We start from the raw sequence: 16,939 nt of genomic DNA on the forward strand, positions 1-16,939 counted from the left end.
TTGAAATATCTCTCTTATTCACCCCGGTACCCCATTGTTTTTTGTCGCCATCACATTGAACACATCATTCCCCATATCTTCAAATTTTTTCACATTTTTCTTGAGTTCCTAGGGGGTTGAAACGTTCAATTTAATCAAAACTCCATAAGAGGCCGTGTATAAGACCGATTTTGTTTATTTAATTTCTCGATATCCATAAGTTCTAAAATTTTAAAATTGTCACCGATGTTCACCATCTGTCTAATACTATTAATTTAAAAAATTATAACTTTGTTGGTGAATGTCAATTTTCAAGGTCATCGCCAAATTCACTTGGCACCCTTAAAAAAACATTCGACTGGGTTGTGGGTCGCTCGCTTCGCTACCATTGCGCGTGGGTGGGAATTCGATTGGGTCGCTGGTCGCTCGCTCCCATTGCGTGCGGGCTGGATTACGTGTGACCTATTACAGATGGAACCAATCACTTCCCGACCAATTCCCATATTTCTGTTTAGTAGTAAAAAAAGAAAATTTTGAAATTTCCATCCGGATAATGAGAAAACGGTTGAGATGATTTGCTCAGGATCCAATCAAAGTCGAATGATATCTGGATGGATCCATCGTACTTTAAAAAATTGCAAAATTGTTGAACTTTCAAAGAAAATTTTTTTTCCACAAATTTTATGCAAATGAAAAAAATTAACCGAATCGCTTCATTTGATTAGTAGCTATCATTGAACAAAATTTTGAAATTTTGACATATATATATATATACACACTCACATACGAACATGTCTTCAAAAACGTATTAGGATGATTCTAGTGCTCATGAAACGCCGATAAATCATGGAAATTTCACTTTTGATGTTCGGGGTAATTACAATAACTTCCCTCCCTTAGAGTCAGGAAGTTAATAGAGGGAAATTTAAGATGAGATTCATCAATGGTTATCGATATGACATGTAGCTCCAAATCCAGAGGACATTGCTAAGTGTGAAGTAGATGGAAAGACCTATCTCGACGGCCAATACTTCCAGCCAGAGGGGGAGCCCAGAAAATCCTGCTATTGCGGTCCTGATTACAAAGGTGAGTACAAATTCCATTTATCCCTTCTTCCTTGATAACGTTTTTTCCATAAAAATTTCATTCCGTTTCGGTGACAGGTGAAAACGTGGCGCCCTTCTGCAAGGATCTGAGTGTTGAGAATTGCGGAGTCGAATTGTGGAATGGACACAACATTCGAAACCGTTGTGCTCCGGTTTACAGTATGGATCAAGATCCGAGGTTGGATTGCAACCACGAGTGGCGTTGTCGTAAGTAGAATTGCTTCCGTAACTTTTCATTTGCGGACAAAATTTGCACGACAAAATTTCCGTGACAAAATAACCGACAATTTTCTCATTCCTTCCTGCAGACGAAGAAGGCGATAAAGTAGAGCCGAGAGACGACGTAATACCAGATCCCCCGGGAATATCAATGGACTGTAACATTGGAAATTTCACTATGAAATTCGGAGATGAAGTTAACCGCGTCTCAAGGGACTTCTGCATCAAGTGTAGATGTGATCTTCCACCGCTGCCCACTTGCGCCGCGATGCCTAAGATAGTTTGTTCTATGACAGCGGCTGACCTCGTTGATTCTGATGAGAAGAAGTCATGAATCCATCAGTACCTATTTGCTAAATGTCCTTTAATCTGGTGTTAATCCAGGGTTAATCTAGAGAAAATTGGCGCAAAGATGAATGATATCAAATGAATCTCTATGCGCTGTCTTATTTGAACGCACAATAAAAATATTTCAAAATTATCGAAGGTTACGAAACTCTGTTATGGCAAGGCTCAAAATGAAGGTTGAGATGATTCAGAACTGATAGATTTCTACACAAAGAATCGCATACCCACCGCTTCAATCAAGTTTTAATTTATTTTCTGGCGTGCTCCGAGATCAGGAAACATTACAATTATGAAGACTCCGCTCATTACACGGAGTAGTCTGGCGATCGCAAGACTTCTCTCGATGATTCCGACGAAAGGTGCCCCTCGCGTGAAAAAATCGGGAAAAAACCGATTTCACATTCATATCGATAAAGAATTTTCGAAAGGATCCGATTATACAGACTGTTCAGAAAATGCTTCGCCTTTAATCGAGAAAATCCCGACAATTTTCGGAACTCTCCTTAATCAATTACAGTAAACTTCTGATGGTGTAATATGGATATGACTGTGGGGGAAGCGAATTAGGAGAGCGTAACTGTATCAGATGAAATTAGTAGAAAAATGATTTTTGCTACAAAAAACCCGTTTATATTTCAAATTCAAAGTGGTCCATTCAGCTCAAAACCCCCGTATTTCTAATTCCTGCAGCCTCGAGATAATTTTATTTTGACGCAATAGAATAATTTCTTACATTTCGCAGTCATTTTACTGGTTTTCTCGAGAGTTTTACCCTAGATTCGATTCTGTTGAAATGTCGTAAAATTGACGGTGAAAAAAATAGATTTTCTTGTGCGCCGAAGGAAAAATCACGGAGTTCATTCATCTTATGAACTCTCCGGGCAAAATACCGGTGGCGCACCAGATTTTATCCGTATCTTCTTGCTCCGTGTACTTTTCTCAATCATCATTACGGTCAAATGGATTCACAGCATTCAAGTTCAAGTAGTAAATTAACTAATGAATAATGAATAATTCACAGCTATAAAACCTGATAAAATTGTGTTTATTTACAATGAATTCAGATGGTTAGTCATGCAAATGCAACCATATGGCAACGATTTCACAAGAGCTCCCATGAATCGACAATAATTTTACTTATGTTAAAATGTCCCCCATAGGTCGGTACCAATCTTCCCATCTCCGAGTTGATCTTCCTCTTTTCTCAATGAATTATCAATTACTCTTCGATGTTTTTTACGATCCAGTCAGCGTAATGATAGACACGTGTAAAGACATCGGGTCTTTCCTTACCGCATGGAATTCCATAGGATACAATTCCAATGAGGACTCCATCAGCAACAAGGGGGCCACCAGAATCACCCTGAAGACAAATTCGAAAAATTATTATAATCACGTATGTGTCATTTTTTGCAGGTAAGTTCACCGTGGGAAAAGCTCAAATGATACCGAATAATTGTGGAAGCTACTTACGTTGCATACACCTTCGCCAGTTTCAGTTAATGTGCAGATCTGACCGTCGGTAACGTAAAAGTAGCGCGAGCATCGTTGCTGATCATAAATCCGAAGATTAATCACTTGCAGTCTGGTAGGAGTTGGCCCCCAAGCCTGAAATGGAAGGCAAAAGTTGTAGATACTTATTTCACCTTTCTTCATCCTTTCAAATAGGAAATTCAATAGGCAATTCTGTATGCACTGAGAGAAAAAATTATTCCTGCCAAGGATTGATATTCTCGTCAGAAGATAATATTTTTTCAGAACGAATTTTTCCAGGACAGTCATTTTCAGAGAGTCCAAGTCTATCCTCAAAAATTACAGTGATATTGAACAATCTGATTATTATGCTACATATGACCTTGACAAAATGTTCTCCGATATCTTCCGGATTTTACAAATTGGCGATTTTCTCAGGTAAAGAAAATTGGAATAATTCCAAATGTTAATAATTATTATTGGAGTTTCTTCGAGGTCATATGCAGAAGAATATTCTTATAGATCACCATAATTCTCACGCTTGGAACTGATTTCGGAGCACCTGGAAATGACTGGCCTGGAGAAATACGTTCCAAAAGAGATATTTTCTTCTACTAAGAGTATAAAAAAAATATCACCAATAACATTTTCTTGGAAGGAATAAATTTTTTTCTCAGTGTGGCCACATGAAAAGGGGCCACTTTGTCGCATTTAGTTTCTGAAATATTCACGTTTTTCTCTTCACTCCACCACTTTTGTACGTACGGTGTTTGCGATTTACGTCTCACGCTTATGTTTTACATTGTTACTGAATTGTATGTACAATGGCCTTTAGTATTTGGATGGGTGATCGCAGCTCCCGGACCCAATCACCGGAGTTATAATAGATTGAATAACTCATTGTATCGGCCGTAGAGCGGCAGTCGCACAGTCACAGTCGGAAAAAATCGAAACTTGAAATTTGCATTTTGTCCCTTGAAACTCCAAAACTGCATGCATTGAAAAAATGAATAAAATGGTTCATTGCAGAGACAATTCCATTCACTTTCCAAATGTCTTTTCTAAATGTCAATATGTCTCTTAGAATTCGAGAAAATGATTTTTTACTGTTGACGGAAAGGGTCGATACCATGCATTAACCCCGACCGATAGGACAACTTTTTTTTTTTTTTATATATATTCCGGCCCTTTCTGCTCTCTGATTGGCTAATCGGCCCTATCCAACCCTATGCATGCGGCTGTGGATTCTACACTGCATTGCATTCGCACTCCTATAGAACATAGGAGTAGCATGGGAAACCACAGAAAACCCATGTCAGTACAGGCGGTCACTATATTAGCGACCTCCCGCTCGCCGGAGCCTCCGGTTGAAAAACTCGGTTCCACGGGGAATCGAACTCACAACCTTTCGCACACTAGGCTTGCACCTAGCCGCTTCGGCCACCGACGTCGGTGATAGAACAACTTTGGGGGTCGATTCATGGTATCGACGCCGTACGTGAGGGGTGAACTCCAATACCCCCAAAGTGCGCCCTTTTCATATATGTTCGTACACCCGCAATTATATACTCACGTATATTCTTCCCCACCCGGTAGCAACAACCGGATATCCATGCTCCTTGATATTCTCCCGAGCTATCTCAACAGGCTGAACTCTCTTGTTGAAGACGATATCTTTAGTGGTCCTCAGAAGAGCAATGTCGTTGGTAATACGTCTGGGGTCAAAATCGTGGGATATGATCTTCTCAATATCGTACTTCTCTCCGGGTTTCTGCCAGACGTTTGTGCCCACCACGATGCTCATTGACTCGGCTTTCCTGCTGTAATCCCAGATAGTATCTGATCGATTAGATTGGGTGTTCGTCGAGGGGTATCCCCAGAGGAATCATTATCTCGAATTCAGTAAAGTTTATTTGGATCACATAAATGTGCTGATTCAAATTGGGAACTCTAGTATTGAATGCCGGGCTCTACCGGCCGTAGCGCCTACTAGTGCGAGCAGGTAACTTGCAGCCACTCAATGGGTTTATGTAAACAAAAGAGTTGTTTTTTGCCGTTAATTATTAAATTTCTCGTGATTTATATTGTTTATGCATATCAACTCAGTTCCAAAGTCATCCTAAAAGCAGCGAGAATACTATTTTTCAATCAAAAAATGGAGTTCGACATCAGAGGAACAAAAAATAAAGAATTTTGCAGTGTGCCTGGCTGAGATTCTTGCAATTTCCTTTAAAAAAACAGTTTCGTCAAATTGAAGACGAAATTCGGTGAAGTGGAAACAGTTGATTGTCTAATTGCTTGGAAATCGGAAAGCCAATGCCAAAATCAATGAAAGTATTTGCGTTATATTTTACCAAAGACGACTTCTTCGCTGAATGTAAGTTCAGCTGAGAATCTAATGAAATTATTCAATTTTCTATTGCCAGTTGATATTTCTGTGATCACTCGTGAAATAAGTTGACTTTATTCATTTCAATTGTAGGTGAAAATCGTAAAGCTGTTCGCTTAAAAGTCATAAGGGTTCCGTCTTGTAATTTGACACAGAGACAGCAAATTGACACAATTTTTGCATAGACACTTTCATGATCAAACTACCCGTGGGATCCCAACGAAAATCTTACAATTTTTAATTACTCCAATTGATTTATTTCAATTGTTTACAAGGAAGATTATACGAACGTACTGACGATTACCTGCTCACGCTCGTTCGAATTTCGGCCGCAATACGCCCAAGGCATTGGCCACGCCCCCCTCAGAGTTGCCAATAGATCATAATAATGCTTTTTATCAAACTTGAAGTTGATTTTGCTTTCAAATTTTGGCTATCAACGTTGGAAAATGGAATCATTGTTTAGAGGGCGAAGAGAACGAATTTACTAACGCGTAATAATTCTTCCTTTAAAAAGGACGAATTGTGTATTTCATAGAATCAAAACTTTTTCATTGAAATAAATATAGGGGATGATTAATTTCCAACAAAAATATTGTCAGAATGAATAGAAAAATTTTAGATGAACAGTTTTATCTGCGTTAAAGTCTATAGTCCTTTGGGCTTAGGAAGAGGATGAGTTAGTGATTTTGTTACTTACTTGTCAACACAGTGAGCAGCAGTTACAATGTAACGTTTGTGGATGATTGCACCACCGCAATTGTGGGCGCCATTTACAAGCAGCGATATTTGGTAAGGATGTGCCCCATTTTCGGCGTCAGTGCCTCCGATGATTCGACTGGCTGGGAGAGCTGTGAGAAAAATTATTTATTGCTACCTCTTTCATCGTCACTTTTGTAAACAATTAGAACACACTGTTACAAAAAAAATTCTGTCCATTTTTTAGAATAATTAAACTCAAATTGTAAATTTTCATCATTTCCTGTATCGAAATCTTGGATCAATTCCTGTTTTTTATGTTCTTTGAGTGCGCAAAAGAGCGTTATGATAGCTTGAAACCTCGCTGAGACATGACTCTCTTAATTATCAATATTTTTTCAATTTTATTTTTAAAATTTTTGTGTAATAGGAATCTTTTCAGAAAAAAATTGAGACGAAAATCCCCTGCGTCGACTTTTTAGCCTGCTGATTTAATGTGAATCTGAATTCTCTGAAGTTTAAGTAGAACTAAAATTTGATGAATTTTTCCAGAAGTTAACCGAAAATTTCAGAAAAAACTTTTCAACATCCTAGTTGTCGTTGATTTCTCAGTTAATTTTTTGAACTTACCATTAGCCACAACGGCTAAGCACAGAATGGTGACCAACAGGAAGCACTTCATGATCCACCCGATGAGAGTTATGCTCGTAGCTTTCCAAAGTCGCTCCTTTTGTATGAAAATTTTACTGCGCATTAAAGATAGATCTTGATAATCGTGTATAGGAAATCCCAGGTAGTACAGGAAATCACTTCACTGATAATACGGATTTATCGGATTGATCAGTCCGAAAATTTAGTAGCTAATCACATATTTCTGATAGCGTCATGAGTACGCATTCAAATCTGCGATAAGACAGGTCAAAGAATGGCTGAAACTCTGATTTTGTCCACTCATTGATTCAAGAACTTATCTGATTTTTTATTGTGTGATAACTTGGGTTTTGATTCTGGGATAAATGGTATTCCCGCCAATTCCGACGTCGAGATCAACTGATTTTGTTGCTAAATTTAAAACGGGGTTGCAAATTTAATCAGTTTCATATTAAGATTGCATCCAGCGGATTAATTAATTATAGCTATCTTGGATAATGACATACTCGCCAAGATAATTTTGCAATGTGCTGAAATGATAATATTTATGTTTACAATTAGATGACAAGGGTCCACAAGGTTAAAAAGGTTCCCGCCGTTAGTCCTCCTTATAACATGAAGTAGATTTATAATAATGACAAATTAAGGGTTTCGACCCTTGTAACCAGGGATCCCCATCAGTATTAAATTTCTGTAATATTACACAAACTTGACCCTTACATTGTTGAAGGTTTAAAATATGTGGATTCAATTTTTCCAATAATATGATATTGATAATCTGATTTTTTACGAATAATTAAATATTTAAAATTTGTTAATATGCAACTATAAATTTACAACTAAGTGAATAATTCAAATTTTTTGAAAGCAGGTTTTCGATTACACAAGTAATCGTCAATCTTCCTACCTTAAATTATTGATTGATAAAATAGTTAAAAATTTGAATATTTGAATTGATGATATTTAATTACTTAAAAAATTACAAGGTTGATGTTTTTCAATTTAAGGGCTCCAAAAGTAATCGTAATAAAATATTATAAATTTGGCTATCCCTGCTTGTAACCCTGGTGGACCCTGCAGTATTTTTTATTTCCAGTTAGAATAAGAGAGAATTTTCTCTAATCAGGGGCTTTGGCCGTAGTTAGGAATTACATTATATTAATCCGATAAAATTTTTCGTCTCCGATTTTTATTCTTTGCTATTTTTTAATGTATTCTATCAAAATGTTAGGATAAAAATTGAATTGATGGGTATTCTTTCATTATTTGAAGAAATATATCAATTTTAAAACTTTCCGGAAACATTGCACAATTGATATTTTTATTTCCTTGCTGATCATCTTTCTTTATATTTTCCTTATTCCGTTCCATTGGAATGAGATTAAAGAGATGAAAAATTTTCATATCCGTCGACATTTTTCAAAAAATTGGTACGTCTTGATTTAAGGAAAAGAAAAAACAATGATCAATTCCAAAATTTTAAGGGTACATTGAAAAATATCAACGGATAGACATTAGAAAGAGTAGGTGTTCATCTTAAAAGTAACGTGTTCAGTCATGGAATTATACGTGGAATTGTCAAGAGTGAGGACAAGTGAAAAATTGAAAATATGCATGACTGAAGGAGGTAGAATAAAGAATGAAAAAGATGGAAATAATTATATGAAAAATGCAGTACATAAAGAAATTTTTGAACAATGATGTAAATATGAGAAATATTTAGATCATCATCCGAAAAAAAGTATCAATACTCTCCTTATTATTTAACATAAATATCTCTTCATTTGAAAATAAGAAAAACTGTTCCCACCATTTGTATACTATAATGGGAATAGAATCCAATAAATTTAATTTAATCTAACCGCAAAGAAAAATTGGAAAGAAAACAATAAAATAAGCGCCCTTTCGCTAGTTACAGAATATGCGTTTAAATAAAATCAGTGCGGCATACAATTTTTTTCATATTTTTAATGAGGTTTTTCCGAGTTATACTAAAAAAAAAGAACTTCGCCAGCGTGGTGTCATGGACGCGAGTAACGAAGGGTTAAAACCCTTCCATCCCATTTCATAACAGCCATATCCTTTAGAATATATTAAGGCAAGTGCCGAAGGGTTCACCCTCTGAGGTGAAAGTCGAACTCAGTTGTACGACTACGTTGCGATCGCGAACAGAAGAAGAAGAAGAACAGTGCCATTTCTAAGGTACCGCAGTTCTCCCCTACAATGAGAATTAATTTAGTCTGTTCGAGAATCTGTTGAGCCGACACTGACGTCGCAGCTCCCACCATGCTAAGCAGCGCAAGCCTGCACGAGATAGCAGTGGGGAAACCGCACACTTGATTGCCTCAAAGGCTTAACGATTTTGCTAGTCCTATTTACTAAAGATGAACGAAACGTGATGTTGTTTTATATCGAAATATCTCGAAACTGCCTGACCGGTAATCCTTCCCAAGTAGCAAACTTTGCGAAAGATATCTGAAAGTATACCAAAAAGGCAGACTAATGTCCGTCCAAAAGGTATCTTGCAGTCATACGATAACTTTTAGTTAACTTCTAGGTAACTTCTAGACACAAGTTACCTTTTTGGACAGACATTAGACAGCCTTTTTGGTATACTTGCAGATACCCTCCAGAACTGTGCTGCTTGGGAATTAATTCTGATTGGTCAATACGTTACACGAAGTTATTCACCAAAAAAACCCGTGGCATTTTCAAATTCTTCAGTGACATAATTTCAAATTCTTCAGAGGTAAATTTTTTTTTCACGTCATATATAATATATAATATATATATTTCACATGTATATATATCATCGGTGAAATTAATAAATTCTGTCCTTTTATGGAGTCCGATTATTTAAAAAAATTGAAGATAATTTATTGAAAATGAAAAATTCTTTATAGATTCTTTTACTCTACTTCGCTATTCACTTCAATCATTAGTCGAATTCTCTTTGATTCATTATCAATATTTATAAGGTATTCATGAGAAAATGAAATTCAATGAATTCCATTTCTTCATTTCAACAAATGAATAGATCAGCGCGCGCGAGAGCGCGCGCATAGATCTTGTTATCAAAAATTCTTGGCGGTTGGACGCTGATGATAACTATATGAAAGAATTAACAGCTCGTGAAAAATTATTCAAATAACTAGATAAAAATCCCCCACAATATTATTCAATTATTTATTTTATTTATTATTTAATTATTTATTTATTTTTTACTTCGCCAGAAACAATTTCTGTCCTCCTTAGGATGAATTACTTCCTCATCAGTCTAAGAATATAGAGAATTATAATATCAGAATATTCTAACTTAGGAGGGTTTAAAAAGAAAAAATACTAAATACGAAAAAATTTATTTATTCATACATCAATTGCATACATAATTGCTTCATAACAATCAAGATACAATGTCATCCGGAAATTACCTTCCGAAGTGGCATGAGCCAAAAGTTTATACAAAACAGACGATATTTTACATAAACGTTTTTTGATAATAGTTTTTAAAATATGTATGTATGTAAATAATGACTGTTTTTAATGAAAATTTTGGTGAACAGAAAAAGTAAATTCGTTTTCGTGTCACGGGACCTGAAAAACTCCACTTTCGTGGCGCGCAGCTCCCTTCACACGAAAATTAATATACACACCTCGCCATGGAAAACATATCACCCTCGCCTTCGGCTCGGAAGGCAATCTTGCACGTGGGGGACGGTGATCTGTTTTCCAAGGCTCAGGCATGTAATGTACTATTGCTCACGTGAGCATGCAAGAGATTGCAGGTGCAAAAGCCCGGCCAGGCAGAATGGTACGATCCAACAATTTCAAGTCGCGATCACCATCGCAGTGTAGGGTATGCCTTAACCGGGTCGGAGCGATGTATAATAACAAGAACAACGAATCAAGACATGTGTTAAATATTTTTCAACCCGCCTTTGTACCAATCTCCTCATTTTTCAATTGCTCTGTGGGTTTTCGTCAACCCCGCTCAATTAGTTTTCGATATTCTTGACAATCCAATCAGCGTAATGATAGACACGTGTGAACACATCAGGTTTTCCCATTCCGCATGGAATACCATAGGAAACAACACCAACTAGGACTCCATTAGCAGTGAGAGGGCCGCCAGAATCACCCTAATAATCAAGTTATTGATAAAAATAATAAAAATCACCATCATTACCAGGTGTAACGAAAAATTTTTTTCAAGGAAAAACTACTTACGTTGCATACACCTTCGCCAGATTTAGTCAATGTGCAAATTTGTCCTTGAGTTACTGGAAAACGGTTCTTGCATTTATTTTGATCGTAAATCTGGAGTTCGATCTCTTGGAGTCTTCTGGGAGATGCGCCCCAAGCCTGAAGGGAAAAACGTAATTATTGGTCATGAATTCATGATAACTTTGAAGCAGACAATTATGAAAATTTGCTCTTCATTTTGTTACTGCACTATGATTCGTTCAGAACTAAAATCACTAGAAACTCGTATTCTGACGTGAATTTTCTCGATTTTTATCGATTTTCACAGAATAATCGAACTGGAATCTGCAGCTTCACGCATGAAAAAATTCAATAGAAAACCTAGCGAATTCACTAGAAAATTCTATAAGATTTCTATGGGATTTCCATAGGATTTCTATTGGAATTCTATTTGTTTCTTGCGCTCATTCTATTGGATATTTAATAAGAAAAAGCCAATAGATTTCGAATTTCTGTTTGAATTTTCCTCTTGAGATTTTTTCTATTAGAATTATTGGGCACAAATTTTCCAAGTTTTTTCCGCTGGATTTTGTTCTATTTTGCATTGCAGAATCCGAGTGGAAAAAACTTGGAAAATTGATACCCAAGCCTTCTTCTAGAAAAAATCTCAAGATAAAATTCCAAACAGAAATTCTAAATCTATTGACTTTTTCAATAGAATTCCAATATAATTTTCCAGCAAATTCGCTAGGTTTTCTATTGAATTTTTTCATGCGTGTTCCATTCAATCTCTGAGTTAATGATTAGAAAATTAATGGATTCCGTTTGTTTTTCAACTCAAGCCAAACATGAGGAACTGGGATCGACAAAGTGGACCCTTGTCATAAGGTAGCACACATTTAAAGTCTTGATCATATTTCGCATTATACTCAGAATAATGATAAAGAAACGAATAGGATTGTTCAGAAAGAAAATCACCAGAAAATCATATTCTCACTTGAATTTCCTCGATTTTTATGAATTTTCACAGAATAATCGAACTGGAATCTACAGTTGCCATTCATTATCTGATCTAATGATTAAAAAATTAATGAAATTCCATTTTTTTTTCAGCTCAGACCAAAAATTTTCAACAATTAATTGAATTTCCGTAACTACTTGTTACGCGATTTACCAATTGGTTACTGAATCAGTGTCTACTTACTGTAAGTCTTCCCCATCCAGTGGCAATCACTGTATGCCCATGATCTCTAATATCGGTTTTGGTTATCTTAATAGGCTGAACTTTCTTATTGAAGACAATTTCTTGAGTGGTCCTCAGTAGCGCAATGTCGTTGGTAAGAGCCATGGAGTTGAAGTCGTGGGATATGATTCTTTCCACATCGTACATTTGGCCGGGTTTCATCCAGGCGTTGGTTCCAACCACGATGGTCAATGCCGATGGACTCACACTTAGATTTTAATAACAATGGTTAATTAGAGGGGTCTTACTCTAAAGGCAAGAGACAGAATCGACGAAGAATTGAGTGCATTCTCAGAAAAAAAATAAAATTTCATGACCATTTCGGTGGTAATTTTATGAAAAGCGACATTGAATTCGATTTGGGCAAGAAGGCCTGAAGTTTGTATTTTCTGAAGTTTGAAAATTCAGGACTAGATTTACCAGAAATTTCCTGATTTCTATCAATTTTTATGCAATGATTGAATGAAATTGTGAATATTGCTTCCATTGATGTCTTCATCAAATTCTGAATTTCCAATGTAATAATATCTTGCAATTTCAGTGAACCTGTCACCTGATAAAAATTTTCAACAGTGGAGTCTATGAGGAAAAGAAATTAGATTTCATTGATTATTTTTGGTAATCGGATCTGGCCTTCCCTGGGCCAATCAGAGTTCAGTATTCAATAACATGAAGTACTTCCCAATTAAAATCACAGCGGTTATTTCTCCCTAGCTTTTGATAATTTCCCTGTAGCTTTTGATAATTTCCCTCTAGCTCTGCAATTGTTTCTCTAATCAAATAACTGTCAAATATTATCCTGTGGAGTGAAAGGAAGTTATGAAGAAAGTCAAAATGAGTCGGTTTGGGAAGGATCCGATTACCAAAAATAATCCGTCGAATACCACTTGACCTCCAATATTAATGGAACATTTCCCTCATGTTTTCCTGCGTATCAACGATCGGAATAAGTTTTGAACAAAAATCCCTCGCGCCGCGCGCTCGTGATTTTAATCTGCAAAACTTCTCGCTCTCGTTGCTACGCAACAAAACAATCGGGAAATATCCGATAATTTTGGAGGTTTCGTGGTATTACTACTGATTATTTCCCCCATCACCCTTCCGAACAATAGAATTGCGGAATTCGAAGTCCCGTGGTTCCATCCGAACAGAATTTAATACCCCGTCGTTCGGTAATTTCCCGTTGTCAAGTAGAATAACAAAAAATTGTCTATTGTATCACGATGACATCGAATATTACGATTTTATTTAACAAAATGATAATGTGGAAAATAATCCACCGAATACCCGAGCTTCAAAATGAATCGGAGTATTTCCCTCGAATTTTCCCGCATACAAACGAATGCGGCAAGTTTCGCAGAAGAAATCCCTCGCGCAAGCGCTTGTAGGCGCAACTGACAATTCAGTAGCGAAGCGATAAACCGGGTCAAGTCAATTTTGACTATTGGTCAGTTTTTGACGAATATCTCGAAATCTAAAAGAGATGGAAAAATTTTTGTTATTACCTTTTTTGTAGTGTCAGTTAAGGGCTATAAAAAAGGTCATAAGAAAAATTTCGTTATCTCTCTTAGATTCCGAGATATTCATCAAAAACTGCCCAAAATTCACAATCGACTTAACCCGGTTTACCGCTCCGCTACTGAATTTTTAATAAATCAAGTGAAAAACCTATCGAATTTCAAATTCTCGAGCAGCAGGAACACGAGAATTCCCCACTCATTTCAAATTTCAATCGTGAAATAAATACTCAGTACTGAATTAACCCGCATTCCCCCAATTGCCCAATTATGAACAATCAATTATGGAATGCCTTGAAATTTCAGTAGAACTGTCTCCTGCTAAATATTTCCATCTCAATGAAAGTTTACCGAAAATTTCAGCGAAATATTTTTAACAGTGCATTTACTTTTGAACACAGTGAGCAGCAGTGACAATGTAACGCTTGTGTATGATTGCACCTCCGCAGTTGTGTCTCCCGTAGTAGAGAAGCGATATTTGGTAAGGATATTTCCCCTCTTTGGCCTCAGTACCACCGACAATTCGGCTGGCTGGGAGAGCTGAAAAAATCACAGAAATTCCCAGAAATTTTACCTTCTATCCGTGAGGATAGAAATTGAATTGATAGGTATTCTTCCATTATTTGAAAAAATATATCAATTTTTACCCTTTCCGGAGACATTGAAAAATCGAAATATTCATTTTCTTGCTGATCACGTATCTCTGTTTTTTTTACTTTCTTCCATTAAAAGTAGATCATAGAAAGGGAACATATCGATATTTTTTCGTCATCTAAAAAAAATCAGTTTAAAATTTTTCAGAAAATTAAAAAATCGCATTTTTTATTCTCTTACTGACCATCTCTCCCTGCATTTTTTTCATTTCCTCTCAATGAAATCAAATCATGAAAACGAAAAATATTGATCTTCCTACACTATTGAAGGAAAAAAACTCAATTAGAAAATTTTTCGGAGACATTGCACAAATGATATTTTTATTTTCTTGCTGATGATCTTACTTTGCATTTTCCTTATTCCGTTCGATTGAAATGAGATTAAAGAGATGAAAAATTTTCATATCCGTTGACATTTAAAAGAAAATTGGTAGGTCTTCATTTAAGGAAAAAAAATATGATCAATTCCAAAAAATTTTATGGGTACATTGAAAATTGTCAACGGACTGACATTAGAAAGAGTAGGTGTTTATCTTAAAAGTAACGTATTCAGTCATGGTCAATTATACGTGGCATTGTCAAAAGTGAGGGCAAGTAAAAAATTGAAAATATACATGACTGAAGGAGGTAAAATAAAAAATGAAGAAGACGGAAATAGTGATATGAAAAATGTAGTACATAAAGAAATTTTTTAACAATGATGTAATTGTAAAAAGTATATAGATTATCATCCAAAAAAAAGTATCAATACTCTTTATTATTCAACATAAATATCTCTTCATTTGAAAATGAGAAAAACTGTTCCCACCATTTGTATACTACAATGAAAATAGAATCCAATAAATTTAATTGAATCTAACCGCAAGGAAAAATTGGAATGAAAACAATAAAATAAATTAATATAATATAATATGATCTAGCGACGGACGCGAAGCGCCTATTCGATAGTATATAAAATATAATATAGAAATAATTTGTATAGAAATATCCGAATATCATATCAATCCGTATAGAAAGGGTCTATACGAGTTTTTCATACGTGTTCAGGAATAAAAGTGTGACATCTCCTTTTCATATAAGATTTTCAGTATCGTTATGAAATAATTGTTCGTCTCAATGCCTTGACAATGCAAATGATTCTCTATTGCAGACTAATGATGAAAATTTTTGTGATTGACGTTCTTATTAATTTGACTTACCATTAGCTGCAAGGGCTAAGCACAGAATGTTGATCAACAGAAAGATCTTCATGATCAAGCCGATGGGGATGTTATACCAATACCTTCGGAAATTCGCTTCTTTTATAGTTGAATCATATTGCGCATTAATGATTGATATTGATGATAGGTTTTATCGTGAATACAAAATCTGAGCCAATACAGGAAGGGGAATTTCATTGATTGATGAGACGGCTTTATCAGGTCAATCGGCCCAAACTTTAATAGTTAATCACAAATCCGCTGTATTGTCATAGCTAAGTAGTATCGAACCGAAGATAAGATACAGGAAGGATATTTGAGAGATTCTAATTAAGATCACTCATTAATCTAGAAACGTTTTTCAACTATCATTGGGTGAGGGATGAGTAGGTGGAAATTCCCAGCGGTGCTGATGTATTAACACGCACGACAAAATTTTATTGAAAAACCTATCAAATTCGTTAGAAAATTCGATTGAATTCTATTAAACTTTCTATTACTTTTTGGCTGATTCTATTGACATGTTCAATAGAAAACATTCCATAGAAAAAGTCAACAGAATTCGATTTTTCTATATTTTCTATAACTTATTCTTTTCATATATTTTCTATAGAATTGGCTCGACTCAAATTTTCTAAGTTTTTTTCATTCTATTTTTCTTTTCTTCTCATCAACAAAATCAAATGAAAAAACTCAGAAAATTTGAGCCGAGGAAATTCTACAGAAAATATCTCAATAGAATAAGTTATATAGAAAAATTGAATTCTATTGACTTTTTCTACTGAATATTTTCCATTGAACCTTTCAATAGAATCGGCCAAAAACTAATAGAACATTTCAATAGAAATTCAATAGAATTTTCTAACGAATTAGATAGGTTTTTCTATTAAATTTTTCGTCCGTGAATGAATTGATGGTGCTGCTCACACCCATCAAAATTAATAGGTAATACTGAATAAGTGTACGTATGCAAAAATCGTAAAGAAATTTTCTACACGGATTGCGTATAGAAACTCTATAGGATTTCCGTATATGATATTCGGATATTTCTAGGGGAGGATGGGGCAAAACGGCCCTCCTTCAATCGTCAATATTTTCCGATTCAATAATCCGATTGGGATGAGTTAAAGCTCGTTTTGAAGAATGAAAAATTATCTTCAAAATGAAGTTGAAAGTGGGAATTTTCACAATGTCATTCACAAGTTATTGACAATTGAAGGGGGGCCGTTTTGCCCCACCCTCCCCTATATGAATATTTTC

At 35.6% G+C, this 16,939-nt stretch overlaps 2 protein-coding genes across 2 annotated transcripts in view; one reads left to right on the forward strand and one right to left on the reverse strand.

Moving 5' to 3' along the window:
• The window catches only part of LOC107043586, a 3,899-nt gene extending 2,114 nt beyond the window's left edge, over positions 1–1,785 (forward strand). The window contains exons 4-6 of the mRNA XM_015265136.1: positions 946–1,065; positions 1,143–1,292; positions 1,394–1,785. Coding sequence (XP_015120622.1) covers positions 946–1,065; positions 1,143–1,292; positions 1,394–1,638 — 515 coding nt within the window. The 3' untranslated portion in view covers positions 1,639–1,785. The remainder of the gene's footprint in view (positions 1–945; positions 1,066–1,142; positions 1,293–1,393) is intronic.
• A 1,086-nt stretch (positions 1,786–2,871) lies between these two features.
• Positions 2,872–15,731, reverse strand: LOC107043569 (complement factor D-like). Its single transcript, XM_015265115.2, has 9 exons — positions 15,680–15,731; positions 14,217–14,367; positions 12,272–12,518; positions 11,092–11,226; positions 10,946–11,003; positions 6,215–6,365; positions 4,699–4,945; positions 3,126–3,260; positions 2,872–3,015 (listed from the first exon to the last, which is right to left on the reverse strand). The coding sequence occupies exons 1-9, from the start codon at positions 15,729–15,731 to the stop codon at positions 2,872–2,874; spliced, it is 1,320 nt and encodes a 439-aa protein (XP_015120601.2).
• Positions 15,732–16,939: the final 1,208 nt, after the last annotated feature.

The sequence above is a fragment of the Diachasma alloeum genome, unplaced genomic scaffold, assembly GCF_001412515.2.
Source record: "Diachasma alloeum isolate Michigan unplaced genomic scaffold, Dall2.0 Dall_scaffold_00603, whole genome shotgun sequence".
In the NCBI taxonomy this organism is placed as follows: Eukaryota; Metazoa; Arthropoda; class Insecta; order Hymenoptera; family Braconidae; genus Diachasma; species Diachasma alloeum.